We start from the raw sequence: 17,204 nt of genomic DNA, 5'->3' as shown, positions 1-17,204 counted from the left end.
AATGTACTACCTTATCACAATTTGAGTAATTAAATTTCAGGCAGTTGTGTCAACGGCCGGCACACCACCTTTCTCCCCAGGAGTCAGACACACTGAGCTAGAAGACAGCGCCCTCCTTCCTCCAGGGACAACTACTTGAGGGACAGGAAGAGGCTTTCCCGCAGCACACTTTCCCACTCTTCTCCTCCTTTGCAACTGCATTATTCTATGCAATCATATTATTCCAGCTTTCCTAACATAGCCTCACCCATCTGTCTTAAAACTCAAAAGAGAAGTGGCACATGTGACTCCAGGTGAACCAACCCCAATTTCATGAACGTGGCCAGTCATTAATGTAGAGACTAACGAAAACACCACTCACAGGAAGTTTGATGTTTTCTCCAGCATTTGGTAAACACACAGACAGACAAATACACGTACACAAACTAACTCAGAACCACAAGCCCTAGGGAGAAAAGGTTCTTTTCTTGTTTACCAACAATCGGGCATAAAGTAAAAAAAATTGTAGAATATTCCTAGAAGTAACATTTATAGAAGTTATAGTTCCATTTGAAATTTGTCTTTGCAGTGCAACGTACCATATTTGAATAGTGTTTTTGACATCTGAATGAACTAAAATATTAGATCAGTCTTTCCTGTGGGAAAGTCTAATTTTAGTAGGTTAGGTCAGACTGACTAGTGCCTAAAAGCTATGAATCTCGAACTAAACCCATTTTTGCTTTAGAAAAGGCATTTGAGCTCAACTGCACTCACAGGCAGCTTTCCCACACATCATGTTTTCCAACATTTTACAAGCAGGGGCTTAGAACATTCAGGTTTTCAAAGCAAAAAGGTCATGTTTCTGTGATTTGCTAGTTAAACAAACAAGTTTATGTTGAAAACTACGCAAGAATCTAATCCTGCATACCTGGCTGTAGAGCTCTACTGAGGATTCCCCTTTAAGCTGATGGCCAGTAAGGTAAGTATTGTGTGAAGATTCAATGTAATAGTATGACAGTGGAAACCGCAATTCCTCAGCATTCTCTTGTGACTCATCATTTTTGGAGGCAAAGTTGTCTTTATCCATCAAAAATCTAGAGGCAAGAAGATGTGAGGAAATTTTATGCTGTGCTGAGTATGCTGTGAATGTCATGCAAGCATCAATATACTGGTGCCACCTTTATATGTAAGATAACACAATTAATTACCTTGCAAATCCTTCAAAAGATAGTAGCCCCTGCTGACACATATTCACACTGGGTTCAAACTTCTGAAAGGAAGAAGAAATTTAAGAGATAACATTATAATAATTTTTATAGATAAGGCTTTTTCATTTGTTTATAGCTTGTGCATCGAAGGAATCGGTCAGTATCCAAAAACACCATTTATGTGGTTTAAGTAGCGGGTGTCCACTGGGAAGGGACATTGGGAAGTCATCTAATCCGACCTCCTGTTCAAAGCAGGTTCAGCACTTAAGGTGATATTAAGAAGGGTCTGTAACCATGGATCCTTCTCCTATCTGTTGTGCTTAAACAGAACACATCATCTTGAACCAGAGAGATATTTATGGTGTAGTACTTTAATGTTTCCTTAGAATTTCCATCCTTTAAACTTCACAAATTTATATTGCATACACTTGCCTGATAGTTGAAACGCTCAGTCTTTTAAACTTTGTTAACTTAACTTCTTAGCTTTGTTCAGCAGGGGCTTGATTTTGGATTTCACTAATCACGCATCCTTGGAAGAATTCAAAATTCACAAGAATGTTTTCCATCACTTCAGCCATTGTATGCGTAAGTGAATAAGATGTGCTTTTGGAAAATTACTCTGAGAGGATGAATGTTTTAACTAAAGACTGGAATAAAATATTTGAAACAAAATAAAAATATGTGCAAATGGTGGTGTTTTAGGATGAAGTTCCAAGTTAGGGATAAGTTGTATCAAAGGTGGTCACAGATGAGGAGGAAACAAGGCACTGTCATGAATAATGTTTCCAAGCGTTGATGTCCCTTCCCATGTAAAGCACTCGTAGCCAATAAAACTGTTTATTCGCCTCAGCTTATTTTTTCTTTTTATGGGCATATTTATGGACAGTTGCACAAGTTTATATCCTATAATAAACATAATAATGCATTTTAAATTTATCAAGTAGAAACAAGGACTACAAAGTAAAACACTTGGTCTCTTGAAACAAAACTGCTAGGCAGACTTACACAATGCGTTTCAAGCAAACTGCAGAGACAGCATTAGCCTGAAAGGAGATATCCACATACCTACAGAATTCCGAATGCCAGGCAGAAAATACTGGCAGGGAAAACAGAAGGAACAAGAGTCCTAGTAGAAGGAATTGCAAGATGTTTTTATTACAGACCTGGATAATACTGAGGATTTCATCATAAGTGCAGTGTTCGCCTTGGCAGTTCACTAAGAAGTCATTTAGCTGCTGGATGCCCACTCCAAATACTCCCAGCGATGTGCTTTCAACTCCAGTACCATTAGTTACAATACTGGCAGCAGCAATAGCATCAGATATTTGCCTCTGGTTATCTGATAGCTGCTGCCTGCTCTTAATGAACAAACCAAGGTCTGAAACATTCCTAGTCAACAAATCTAAAACAAAAGCAAACAGAAAACCAACTTGAATATTTTAGCGCTAACATGTAATACATTAGAACAGATCATCTTGTTTCAGTTCTAAATTCACTAATAGGAGAAAGAGTGTCACACGTGCGGGCAAATATGGTGGGAGGTGACTACTACCGTGTTCAATTACTATAAACTAAATTCTTGAATCTTTAACCAAAATGTAGTCAGGAAAAATTAGTATTTTCAGTCATGAGAGTACTTCTTGATTAGATGTAGAGAGTTCTTAACCAACTGGATCTGTATTACTGGCTTCATTCTAAAATGTGCATTTCATGTACGTAACCTTCAAACGTTCCCCACTTTTTTCATCATTTTAAATGTCACGCTTAGCAACAATAGCAGACGATAAAGACCCTTTGTTAAAATTGATGTTAAAAAACGTATCTGAAATTGTTTATTTTGTTATATTAGGCAAGCTATTTCTGCGTGCCTGTAATGCAATAACCATTACTACAGTAACCCAAATACCTAGTTGGCCCAGAATCGAGGGCAATTCCTATTTCTCAAAAACAAAACTGAAAATATTTGATTAAAAAAAAAATACAAACTCACAGCTCCATTCTTCATAAACACTTGCATAACCTGTCAATCCATCTGTTTCACCCTAACTCATGTCCCAAATCCCACTTGGACTAACTCCTACTCACGCTCACCTCCCAGCTTCAGTCCCACCTCCCCATCTTCTCCTCCCTTCCCACTGGCCCCTTAGCACGCTGAATCCTTCCCAAAGCTCAGGCATAGACCCATCGTCTCCCACACGGTCACCCATCACCCTCCTGCTTCTTCCCACCACCCTGTACAGCCTCATAGCCTTTCCTTCTCTGTGCACAACCCCATAATCTGCTAGTGAAATCAGTTCGTCTTCATCCAGCCCCAGATGCCACTCATAATGTACCCTTTCCCACACGCTGCTTGGCAGAAAGGCTGAGTTTTTCTGAAGTGCAGAAAGCTCCAGACTTATATGATGATCAGGGGGGAATTAAAGAGGTAACATGGGTTTCCCCCTTCTTCTGCGTAAAGCAGATTTACAAGGAAAGCAGGTAGAAATCAACCACAGGCCAGTCTCTGCACTTCTCCTCTCTACTTTTGCTCACTATTTCAGCCTGCCCTCCAGCAAATTCCAGAGTTTCTGCCCAGCTGCATACTGCCTGTGTAGGGTTCAGCCTCTCAGCAAAAAGTTTTATGCCTCTCCTATACCAGTTACAAATATACCTAATACAAAGCAGGTACACTTTTTCTCCTTCTAATTCCTGAGGTATCATGGAGATACGGCAGCAATCCTGTGCTGAAACGTATAATTTATTGTCCTTTGTAAGACTGACTGAGAGACTTGCTTTTAAGGTCAGTAACTGAAACTGTTCAGTAGTCTAACAGGGGTATTTCTTCTTTAACACACCTAAATCAGGCTGGAGTCCGCTGCTATTTTCATCTATCTTCAAATTTGTATAAAGTGGAGTAGGCTCTAAACCAGATCGATTGCATGGCACTGCATAGACATCAAAAAGGTCTTTAAGATCCTTCCGGCTCCGAACACTGTGAAAACAGTTGAAAAGTTCAATCTTTGCTCTTTTTTAAACTTGGGTGAATGAGGTCAAAACAAAATAAAAATAATTTTACCTGAAAGACTTGAAGAGCTCTACAAATTCCACAAAAGTCATGTTACTATCAGAAACCATGAAGTTCTGAAACCCTTTCATTCCTCCTTTAACTCGGCCATGCCAGCTACTGCTGCTCCACGTGCTAAATCACAAAGAGACTGCTGTAACTTGGTTACTTTTAATTCACACATGCCAAAATATTATGCATCACTGAATTAACACCTTATTTGTGGTTCCTAATGCATTTATTATCAATATTTGAAAGAAGCAAAAGAGTAGTATCTTATAGTGTGTATAATGACAGTTTCTACTTTCTTTTTTTCATAGTGGCCCTTCATTTCCCTCAAGGCAACTGCAAACTTTGCAGGAACAAATAATGTAAACGCTATTCTAAACTTTTCCTTGTGCAGAAAGGCTTGATTTAAATGATAAAAATGAAAGCTTTCTCATTTTCTCTTTTAACAAAAAAATGCCAGCATTCCTGTGGCACAAGCTTTAAAAAACATGTCCCGTTCTTTATGAGCATCACTGAAGATTTGCCAAGCGGGAAATTGAAAGAGATACAGAATTCCTCAAAGCTCAGTGCTAAAAAAACCCCCAACATTCTGACCGGAAGAACACAAGAACAACAAAGAACAGAACAACAAATATTTTTCTTAGGAGCTTAGGGTTTCTTGTAATATCTGGGAGAATTACAGGTCTGCAAGATTTTAAGAAGGATAACCCTTCCTCCTTCCTAGCACTCAACCCTCATCACTTCCCAGCCACATGGGTTTCCCAGACACTTCCCAAAACCAGTTGGGAATATCATCAGAAAGCTCAAAGACAGGTCAAGGTACAGTCCTCTTCTTTTAGGCTTTACAGTAGTCTCTCGAGGCCATCTCCTTCTAAAGGAACAAGGTTCTAGGGACTTCCTTCTTTCAGCTTCTAGGGCTGAAGAAAGGGAAAACAGACTGGAACCTCTTGAGAGTAAATGAAAAAAAAAACGATCACAGAAATAACTAGCTGCTTGGTACAAATGATTTTATTTGACTCGGTGCCCTCTGTCAAGTTCCTCCGAGTGCAATGAACAGACCCATTGCTATTCTACACATTGACCCTTTGAGCCAAACAAGGCCTTTTTTTTCCAGAAGCCCGTTATTCCGACGGCCAAAAATACGTCTGGTTCATGCTGTGAATATGAAATCTTTTTCTTTAAATACAGTGCAGATCAACTGTACGTGCAGTTACCACACCCTGTTTGAGATGTGATATCCGAGTAAGTGAGCATTCCTATCCTTTTCAGGGGAAAGTAAAATAAGCTGGTTCAGCCTGCTTTCAGCAACAGTTTAAGCTAACTATTTTTCATATTGAAACCAAGAAAGAGTACTCTTCACAGTTAATAAATACATAAAATAAGTCAATAAAACTTGAGAGTTTGATTAACATCAAGCCCAGCCAATTTCTTAGTAACTTCAATTTTCAACCTAAGTTGTGCAAAGAGTCCTGAAGCAGAATAGTGTATTTCCAAAATTCACATCCCAAAATCTCTAGACTACTAGAGGACTTAGATTAGCACGCGTAGTTTGGCCCTGACTTGAACTACTCACTCACTGCACGAACAAGTCCTTAGTGAATCTCAAGTACTAGTCTGCAATGATGACAGCCAGATGGGCCAATTCCTGAGCCCCTTCCCAGGCCTAAAGAACGACAAACACATGCCCCAGGATTGGGATCCACCAGCGCCAACATCCTGAAAAGGGAGGGATCTAAACAGTCAGTACCAATATCAAGATCAATTGTCTCGTCCAAATTGTAACTAACTCCAGAAGTTATACCAATTGTTACCAAACATCAAGCTAGTTGACCATGTGTCCAACATCACGCACACATCTGCAAAGCCATTAATTTATGAATTCTGCCATCAGGTTCAGTACAAACAGATCCAACAGCTGCAACAGGGAAACAAGATCACCTTCCTGTCCAGTGTTCTTAAAGACATTTGTGGTCCCTTAAAACTCGTGCAGTAAGCAGACTTTTTTTTAAACATAAATATACTAGATCAGTTTCCTCATTCACTCCTAGCCTGGCATAGGTGCATGCAATTGAAAAATGAATGTAATTTAAAATATAAAGCTCCCCCCCCCAAAAATATATGTAAAATATATGTATAAAAAACATCATCTACTTTGGCTAACAATTTTCCATTTGTTTGGCATCACTATGGCAAATACCGATATGCCGCACATTAACTTTTTGGCTAAAACCACTCCTAACATTTTTCGTGAGACAAGAAAAGTAAACTAGCACGAGGAAAGTTTCTTAGCTCCAGAAAACAGACTAGAACTGTGCAGTCCAGAATGGGCTATCAGCAGCAGACGAGTACGCTCAGTATTTCATCGGATTCCATCACTAACAAGCAACTTCTCCAGTACTTCCACAGGTAATATCACAGACTGTTTAAAAAAGAAGAAGAAGAAGAAAAAAAGCCCCCTCCCCAATTGTGTAAGTAGGAACAGTCTGCATTATGTATGTACACGGATAATACAAGACAAAGTTCACCTTCTCTTTGTAAATAAGCCCCCATCTCTAATTTTCCATATCCTGCTGCCTATTTCCCAACGGCCTCTCCCATCTCCCCCTCCTTAGAGGCAGCACCAGCTCAGTTCCCAAAGAGCTGGGATATATTGCAAACAGATTGAAATCTAGTAAGCTCTGCACCCATACTATCTAAAGGCAGCAGTCCCTGAAGCAACAGTCCCAGAACTGTAACTAAATTCCCCCTTGGGGCAACCTGCTGGTTTACTCCAAAAGAGATCCAAAGAGTGAATTAACAAATACATATAGCGTGGACAATCATAGCACTTTGCAGTAAAGCAGAGAGTCAACTATTTGATAGCTTGGACTTAATGATTACAAACGATGCACTGCATATATTTATTTCTTTTTCGGATATGAAAAGTGTCCATACACATGAAAACCAAATAGCACAATTCAGACCCATCCAGGGATGTAAAGACCAAGAAAAAGATCCTGGCCAGTGCTCCAAGCCCCTTAATGGCTCATAAAAACTTGAGCCTGGGGCAGGGTAATGGATAAACATGTAATTCTGTCCCAAGGAAGATTTCCTCAGGACAAATGAAAGCACCCATAAAGCTGCTTCCAGAATAACCTGCAAATTCCAGCATAAAGGGGCATATCAAGTCAGTAAGAGCTCTACTGAGCAACACTACACAGTTTCCAGACAGCTTTGCCATCCAGCTTAGGGAAAACCTGTCGTAACTCAGGGAGGCCCACAGGGCTAAGCTATGCGGGGATCTGTGCAGAAATCCAGGACTGAGAGGACTTAAGGAACGTTAGCTGCCCTTCTCCTGGGAATGCGAGTTCGCAGTTGAGCCTCTTAATCTCATTTACATAACAACAACTGTTTTGGCATACAAAGCAAAAAGTAGATTTGCAAAACAGAAGCAATTTCCAGAGGATGCAATGCAATATTTCTTCACTTCATTGTAAAAGAAAACTGCTCCAGTCCTTGTTAAAAAATCCTACTCTGGCATATACTGGTTCTGAATGATGGAGTGAAGAACTGAAAGCAAAGAATGTAGTAAGAGTCTCAGAAAGCTCTGTTAAAAGGAGAAGCAGCCAGCATTCTGTGGTGATATCCATGGGAGGCTCTCCCGCTCCCTCCCACCGTCAAACCCAACCATTTTAAATGTAAAAAATCCCTGTGAAACAGGCAATATAAACAATTATATGAGACATGTCTCTTTAAAAATAATGCAGCAATAGTCTCTTCCATTTTTTACCACTTGGCTCTCCTGGCAACCCCAAGATCCATACTTATACCCGTACCGCAGCACTTATTATGTTAAAAAGCACTGGAAGACCTCTCTTGAGACTGTCTTCTCATATGTCATAAACTACCATCCACATCCCTGATATATTATAATTGTTATATTACTATTCTTACTATTAATAGAATTAAAGCATTAGTGCATTACATTACTGCACAACCACAATATGACCCTTTGCACTATGTAAGAGACTGAACAGTGATGAATGTTAAAGGAGAAGAGGGAAGCCTGTAAGAGAAGAAAGATTTCAAAACTGCTTATTCAGTTCCCTAACATTCTGCAGTCATCACCAGAAACCTCAGTGAAAGCTAATATTCCCCCAGGCAGAAATGACACCTCCTACATTTCTGTTGATTTTCAAAATACATAAGATAACTATAATTATGTTTTGGAGAAGATCTGGAGAAGATCACATTTCATTATAGTTAAGTTACAGCAACTTGTTTCTTTTTAAATCAAAGCACTGATTTTGTCCTTACCTAGACTGACTCTTGCTTGAACACATTACAGGAGAGGAGACCGGTCTTGCTGGTGAAGATGTTGCAGGTGCTAAATTAGGAGATCCAGATGCTGTCAGAGAGTGAGCTCTTCTTGATGACAAGGTGTTAGATGGAGAAGCATTAATAGTAATACTTTGATCTACGGAGAAAACAGAAGTTTGCAGCACTATTATAACATCTGGTCCAAGAGACTTACACCGTAATTCTTTAACGCTTAGTAAAATTCTAAAGGGATTCTAGATTTGTCCCAAGACAGTAAAAAAGATATATTCTGAACAATGCCTATATAGCCACTTGGTTTTGCTAGAAGTGCAACTGAAACAAAATGAAAGAACAGTCATAAACAACTACGGAAATTAGTTTTAAAAGTTTATATCATTAGGAGTTTCAAATTGCAAAAAGCAGTTTTATATCATAAATGTATTTTTGATGCTGTAAAAAAATGGCTGCATGAAAAGATTTCGAGCAAAACCCTGAAGGACTTCTAAGTACTGAGACTATACATCTACCTGATTCTTCTTGTTCATCAATGTCTTGAGGATCTGAACCACTTCTATTACGATATTCCCTACAGCTTTTTGCCTTCCGAGTTGCCATTTCATCATCGGTGGCCTCTCCACTTTCACCCTAGAAACAGTGAGCACCATAATAAACATTCTGAAAATACAATTTTTTTCATCCTTAAGCAGTGTCACCTGTAACAAAACCATGAGATGAATCCGCTATTCTATATGAAAGACTCCAGTAAATCTGGTAAGTGCACTGTCAGTGAAACCATCTAAGTAGAAAAAAGGCGACGTAAGCATCACCAAGGAAACATAATGAAGTGTGGGAACATTAGGTGTTACCTCAGTGTGACATCATACAGAAGACGACAATGATCCTGCCTCTCTAAAGTGGTCCAGCTGGTTTTACACTATTCCACTGATGCGTAGGAGCCCTAAAGAGGCTGGATCTTGTCATTTGAGGACCTCTACCTGCCTACTGGAGTATTTGGATAGTGCAGAACTGCTAGTTCCTGCTTGTTTTTCTCTTCTGGCTACTGCTGAAAGAGGCTGAGTCCAGAAAAAAAGAGGAGAGTGGCTGAGTCCAGGAAAAAGAAGAGACGCTGTCCAGTGTTCCTGTCAGCCACACGAGATAAAACTTCATGCTAATATGAGGTAGAAGAATTCTGGTGATGTTTTGGGGAACACGAAAATGAAAAGGAGCAAAGAAACTTACTACAATCTCCACACGTCACTCTGCATGTTGCTATTGTTATGATTAACATATTTAACTTTTATACTTAAGGTAGCATCTAATGCTCTCAATCACATTCTGTCCCCTTCTGCTAGTCCCAGTGCCCACATATCCCGAGAAAGTTCCAAGCACGAGGAAAAAAGAATAAAAACCAAAAGAAACAAAAGTTAATTGAAAATAATAAGCCAAAAACCTGAAACTCCAATAAGCAATTTTAAAATTATCATCTAATATCTCTTCTCTGGTTCAGAATAGATAGTTATAGCTACACAATTACTACAAGGAGGAAACAAATCAGCCCTATAAATAACAAATCAAAATGAGTAACAAAATATTCTACCCTCATGAGTACTTTCTTCTTTTTCTTGGCTGTGTTTATTCCCAGAGTGTTGTTTCTCTGTACACTAGGTTTCTCAGTGCTTTTGGTAAGGGTTCCTGTGCTTGTGTTTCTTGCACTCCATCGCCTGCCTCCAAACAGTTCAACAGCCTGAGCCAAGGTTGGACCTTCAAATCTTCCATCCTCCTATGAAAATTTGCAACATTAACAAAACAAGGAGAATAACTGCCAAAGAACAGACACGTTTTCTTTCAGTGAAAGACAACATCAAGAGCAGGTAATTTTTAATTATTGCATCAATATGATGGGGCTTTTTAAAACATTAGTAAAATATTTTGTTTGCTATTTTGTTTTGACTCTCTCAGTGCTCAACATTTCAGCATCCTACTTACAGTCATTGTTTGCTGCTTAATAAAATGCTCATTCCAAAATTGCAAATATATGAAGAACTTTGCAATAAAAAAAGATTTATCTTCAGCGTACTGAAAACATTAAGAGAATCAGACCATGTTACAAAGGCGGTGATTTGGCATGCATCTTTCATCTTAACTCACTTACAATAGGAACTAATTGCATAACATTAGGTTGCTGTTATCTTTGAAGTTTTCTCTTCTTATAGATAATCACAGTATCTTTTTACCTGGTAAAGGCTGACATACTGTTTTCGTAGCCACTGTAGTCTTTGATCAGGGAAGCGCCTCATCTTTCTTACAGCTTTAGACAATTCCAGTAATCCGTCATATAGCATTCTAGCAGTATATTTTGGAGCAACGAAGTGCAGCAACTTATTATCAGTAGTCTGAAGTCCATAGAGTAGTGTTACACCATTTTCTTCAAGAGACATATTACACAGTTTATTTTGAACACACACAGTGTGCATATCAATGCCAGGGTGCCCCATATATACAGCCTTTGCTGAAAACAAATCCAGAAAACCTTCCATCAATCCATTTAGTCCAGTATTGCCAAGAAACTGATATTTACCAAGCTCAGGAGTACTACTCGCCATGCTCAGTTTTGCTTTCATATTTGCAGGGCAAACCGTTGTCGGTTTTGACCAAGTCAAAGTACTATTGTCAGGCTGAAGTTGAAGAAAACAACGTGCTGAGAGATGTGTCTCCTGGTCATAATGAATGACTGTTGCCCCCTGCAGCATGAACTGATGGACATCAGCTCTGATTGATAACACATACCAAGGAATGAGTTCTATCCCATGACAGAAAGCTTTTTGTTGCTCTTCGGTTGAATTTGTGTCCCACTCCTTCAACTGCTCAAATATATCACTTTCAGAATCTGAAAGATCTCCAATTATAAATCTGTATGTGAATAAAGATGAGAGACTTGAGTTTTGTACATTCACTTTCAACCCTTTGAAACACCTGATACATGTGCTGGTTTATGCTTTGATTCTCTAATATTTTTTCTGCTGGAGCTTAATCAAAAAAACACCATCATCTCTATGTAATTTGGACTTACAGGAACATCTGTGGTTAAATTTTTTACAGTATTACATTTTATGTTATTGTAATACTGGATTAATTAAAAGATGTTGCTACAATTAATTATAACTGCTTTAATAGTGGAATTATTATTTTCCTAGAAATAATAATAACGTAATTATATTTTCCTAGAGTTTTCCATGTGTTCCTTTAATAATAGACAACTTCAGTTTGCATCTTAAAACCAAGTGATTCCAGTTTCTACATCCACTGCATAAGACGGCTTTGGTTGACATGCCAACCAAAACATACCCTAGATGGTATAAACTGGTGTTGAAGTTGACAAATCCTCCTATTTGGAAAAACAAGGAAAAAACTTGAGTTTTTTCCTCGTACTCTAAAAGATATTTACTGCAATTAGGAAAATTTAAAAGGGAAGATGGGTTAAGGCTAACCGAATGACATGACAGTTTAAAGCAACTTAGTAAGCAATTTGATTAACAGTTCTTTAAAAATTGAATTTCAAACCCAAAATGTTTTGTTCTTCTAATTGCCCTTCTTTGCTTGAGAACTGACAAGACAGAGCTCTAACAGAAATCAGGCTTTGGTACTTATTTGGCACATCCAGAAATTCTGGGTGAACAGGCAGGTCACTGCCTATAGATTAGATTAGGTAGTGAATAGGTCACTGATTACAGTGTGACACAGAGTTTATCTGCCAGTACAGCTGGGAAAGTAATAACTATACCCAATACTGACTGATTTTATTAGATGCTTTTCATTTTCTTCAAATCAAACTAAATTACTAGTTTTGCGGGGTTCATGTTCTACAATACTTACTTAAATCAGCAAAAAACAAACTAACTGCAAATCTTCCTTTCAGTTCTGGAATATGAGAAGTATGCTGTGTGGTACATTTTTCTGCCTTTATGACCACAATAATACAATTATGAGGTGGCACATAATTATTAATATAATCTTGACTGTATAATACTATATAGCAATATGATCCAGGTTTCACAAGAAAGGCTATTATTTCTTCAGACTATTGAAAATAAAACAAACACTGCTGCCTCCACACAGTAGGGACAACAGAATATAGCCCTTGTGCATCTTTGCAGCAATTTGCTTCTGTGCCTCACCCAGCTCTCTGAATGAACAGGGAAGAGATGGCAGGAAAATAAGGAATTTCCACAGTCTGTGCAAGACTTCAGGTAAATGAATAATTTCAGAGGTATTTTCTACAAGTTGCTATACTATTAAAAAGAGTATCTACTGTCCCAGAATAATTGATACTAACAAACTCAGTAGGTATTAGGCCGAATTGGGAAAAATACTTATTTCCAGTTTTGTCCATTTAAACTTTAAGCTTTCATTTCAATGTTCTATTAGATCTTTTTTCCTTGCATTTAATTCCTACTTTACATATAGTGGAACTTAGTACATTGTATTCAATATAGAGCATAAATAACTAATTTACCAAGAAGTGATTTCATAAACACCTAACCAAGAGGACTTGATTTTCCCCATATTGTTCCTGCATATGTGAATTCTATTTTGCTTATCCAAGTGAAATGTTGATTTCTCTAGTTCATTTTCCATTTGAGCTGTGAATTACAAGATGGCTTTGAAGTATATTAGTTAAGAAAATCAATTTCTGGAAGAAAGCATTTAAATTGAAATAAGTCAAGAGACAACATAAATGAACAGGGAAGTGGGATCATCTTTCTTGGCGTAATCTCCTGCTCCACTGTCCAGAAGCAAGTAAAGCCATATGTGAATAATTCTATTAGAAAACATTCTTTCAGGAAATAACAATTATTTATGTGAAATGAAATTTACAATTCCAGGTTAATGAAATAAATGCATTTAAAACAGGAAGATGGTAGCTCCTTCTCAGGCAGTCACTTATTAGATTTTATGTATAAGTAGCTGAAATAGGTTGGATACCTCAGAATATACAGAATTTCTGCTACACACTATCAATTTAATAACTCTACTAGTGAAATAAGTATACTCTTTTATGCAATACCTGATCAGTCATTTTATATCACCTCACCTCTGAACCCTATAGCTGCGCCTAGTCAGAAACATACCTCGCTACTGCCTTCAGACATCAACTGAAATGAATTTTAACCCCCTTAGAAAAGGCTTTATCTTTACATAATCCACGTATGTGCACACATAAGTATGTTTACAGATTGTGAAGAGACAGCAAAGCTAACTTGGCTAGTGACAGTCCGGCATTTATGGCAGCAGGAACTCAATGCTGAAGGACTGGCCAAGTATCGACCAGCTTCCTACGAGACTGGTACACCACAAGCTGCCACGCAGCTCATGCAAGGCTCCAGGCTGAAGGAGCAATGTTCTGGTCCACCCAGGTTACTCAGTTTAAAGCTGACCCATGAATGTCTACATGGGCTGCGATTCACTGCAAAGCAACACTGGAAGATCATGCGGAGTGTTAAAGTTTGACCCTACAGTATTTCTCGCTGGCAGATAGTATACAGGATCTTCAAAAAATCTGAGATTACTGAACATTGAGTTTTTCCATGGGGTGCTATTAAGTGGTGACCTAGGCAAACTAGTATGACTAAGCTGGCCTGAAAACTCAAAATGTCTAATGACTTCCAAATGCTTTCTGGACATAACTTAAAAGCCTCAAATGAACATGCCCTTAAAAGAAGTGATCTTATGAACAATAATAAATAACCTTTATTTTGAACGGAACAGGACGCTGCCCTGGCATGCAGAATATAATGTTCTGAGCTCTGATACCAGATATGCCCTGGTGCTATTCCTGGCACCACAGATCAAAATTGTAATCATAACTGTGGATTTTTAAAGCTCTACATGTAAGATGAAAGGGATTTACCCTTATGAAAGGAAGTAATTACATCACGAGGAAAAATAAAACTATATAGAGAGTTTCAAGCATCTGAGTATCAGCTACTTAGCATAACTCTGGTGAAGGTAAAGTTTTGAATTAGAAGGGGATAAGTACAAGGACAGTTGTTAAAGTTACACGTTGTTTCTATAAATGACCCTTGGAAGAAGAAAATGAAAGATGAAAAATGTGAAATACAGAGATAAAGACAGAACAATAAAATACGAAACCTACTGGTACCGGTTTCTGTCCTTCAGCGAGTTTTTTCTCGAATCGCTCCCTTCACTGAAATTATCTTCACCTTCTTCAGATTCCAAACTGCGATTACAACTCCGAATAGTTTGAAATATATTGTTTGCTGTTGATTCTTTTTCTGGATTATTTAAACCATCTTGGCCTACTCGTTGCAAGAAATTATCTTGTCCACTGTAATCTGAAACGAACTGAAGATAACTAAAAGATTAGTATAACTACAACACTGTGTCAGCTTCTTCTCATGAGAGGAATTTTTTACAAGAATTAAGAATATTTAGCATATCTTTCCCATTAACTTCTAATAGGATCTACTTTTCATACAGTGCAGACAAGACCACTGCATAAATCTCGTGACACAAGCAACAGTGATTCCTGTAGATTTTCTTAAAGCCCCAGTCTAAATCTTTTTAGAGAGCAGGGGCACTTTTTTTTCAAAACAAAACAATAAAGCTTAATGGAAGTGCTCTTTTCATACAAGAGCCTGATCCACTGACCTTCTGAATTCTGTTTTTCAGGGACTCAAAACCTTCCCATTCCCAACGGGTTAAGCGGAAGGTCACAGCATTTAATAGAAAGTATTTTACAGCTTTCAGAACGTGGTACTTTGGTACAAATATTAATTTTTCAGTACGCCTATGCTGAACTATGCATAAACAACCATTAACTTTAAATCATTTTTATTACTACAGTTATTATGAGAATTAGACTGAGGTACCTCTAATTGAACTGTGAATATCAGTTCGGTTTAGAGAACTTTAATTAGATGTATTGTCATATAAAATAATAAATAATATATTAAAAAAAAATGCACTGCCATTGGATACAGCTATGAACATAACCTCTTAGAATATCAGTCCCATTTACCTCTAGTGTTTCCTCCTGGGAGTTATATCGTGGACAGAGTCTGATGAGGCTTGATGCTCCATCCAGAACTTCACAAAGCTCTTTTAAAAATACACCACAGAAAGGAACTACTTTACAGCCTGGAATATTGAGTGCCCGATTGACCACTTTCCTGTATTCAGATGATGACTCATGTTGGGCTATAGCATCTTTCAGACTTCGCATAGATTCAATATCAGACTGGTCCATGAATTGCCACATTTTTAAAACTTTTCTTGACCTATTACAAATAGAGATCAAACATCTATTAAAAAATTGAAAGTACAATTTACATTTAAGTTCAACACCTGCAGCATATCTAATAAAGGAAATTATAATCATTACTCAGAAATGAATCAAGCTCATTATTTTTACAAAAATTCTGGATAGCAGACCACTTTCCCCTTTGGATGACTGAATACCAACACTAAAGAGGAGAAACAAGCAGTCCAGTCTACATATGACTGGCGTAGCAACTGCAACTTTCATATAAGCCCAGCTGCATAAGAAAAACTAGCTGGCTTTCTTACTTTTTTAGTGTGCCATTGCCTTAAAGTTATAAAGGCCTAAGAAGAAATAAGAAAAGATTAAAGAAATGGCATAAGGACAAACCAGATGGTTTATTACAATTGCCTCTGCTTCATTATGAACAATCCACGAAGTTAGCAAAAGTAAAAAAACGTAAATTTATTTAAAATAATTTATATTGACTTTTTCCCCAATTTACTTTGACCTTAGTATAAGAATCTACGGGCCAAGATCATGTTCCGACTCTCAGACACCAACAAAGTTGCAGATTTTTTATTGTAGCTGAAAAGAATTGTTAATTTCAAACAGAAATGGTTCGTGGGGCTCCCTGAGAAGGACTGCTAGTACTGCTGGGAGGTCTCTCACCTTCTGAGCTGTACGTCTATGCAAAGGTATGGTCATTCTACCCAGCCCTGGCCCCAGACATACGAAAAACTTTGAGGAAAGGCTAACAACAGAACATCCTTAACTCCACATTCTGCCCTTGTCCTGGAAACATTACAAATCTGCAACTAGCCTTCCTTTCCTCTCTTTCCCTTGTGCAGTGAGGAAGGCATTAGAGATAAAATTAAGCCCTTAATTTGTTTTGCATTTTCCCTCACAACTTATATGGCTAGGAGACTGTGACTGCATTCTGCTGAACAAGACTCCCTGTGTCTGTGACTGGCTGAAATGTGTTTTATATACCAAAGATGTAAACAAATAGCTCAATGAGAGTCCTTATTAAACCACAAAGAGAGACAATGCAAACACATTAAAGCTTTGTTACACAAACACAAAATACAAGAAGGTTCAGAGCTAAGAGATGGGAAACTTGATCTTAACTCTTCCCTGCACAGTGTAATTCACTGCCTTCAAAGGCACAGCTGTTCTACTCACCCGGGGCCCACACGTATCTGTAACTCCCTATCTGTAACTCAGGAGAAAAGCTTGCAACAAAATGTCATTACCCCCCTACTCTGTCCTTGTCCTGGAGACACTGCAGGTCTGGCTAAGAAAGATCATTACAGTACAAGACATCAATATCAGTCAGTGTAAGTATATCGGAGGGGGTTAAATAAAGAGTTTTAGCTGATTATTT

At 38.1% G+C, this 17,204-nt stretch overlaps 1 protein-coding gene across 1 annotated transcript in view; it reads right to left on the bottom strand.

The window, feature by feature from the left end:
* PLCE1 (phospholipase C epsilon 1) overlaps positions 1–17,204 on the bottom strand; it is a 167,797-nt gene that overhangs the window by 26,273 nt on the left and 124,320 nt on the right. Inside the window, exons 6-16 of the mRNA XM_068950063.1 lie at positions 15,578–15,836; positions 14,693–14,901; positions 10,773–11,448; positions 10,136–10,318; positions 9,066–9,183; positions 8,536–8,695; positions 4,243–4,365; positions 4,022–4,158; positions 2,351–2,589; positions 1,188–1,249; positions 908–1,073 (exon numbers count right to left, since the gene is read on the bottom strand). Coding sequence (XP_068806164.1) covers positions 908–1,073; positions 1,188–1,249; positions 2,351–2,589; positions 4,022–4,158; positions 4,243–4,365; positions 8,536–8,695; positions 9,066–9,183; positions 10,136–10,318; positions 10,773–11,448; positions 14,693–14,901; positions 15,578–15,836 — 2,332 coding nt within the window. The remainder of the gene's footprint in view (positions 1–907; positions 1,074–1,187; positions 1,250–2,350; positions 2,590–4,021; positions 4,159–4,242; positions 4,366–8,535; positions 8,696–9,065; positions 9,184–10,135; positions 10,319–10,772; positions 11,449–14,692; positions 14,902–15,577; positions 15,837–17,204) is intronic.

This window comes from Struthio camelus, chromosome 7, assembly GCF_040807025.1.
Source record: "Struthio camelus isolate bStrCam1 chromosome 7, bStrCam1.hap1, whole genome shotgun sequence".
Classification (NCBI taxonomy): domain Eukaryota; kingdom Metazoa; phylum Chordata; class Aves; order Struthioniformes; family Struthionidae; genus Struthio; species Struthio camelus.
The sequence above is the reverse complement of the archived record's forward strand: the minus strand, read 5'-3'. Positions and strand labels throughout refer to the sequence as shown.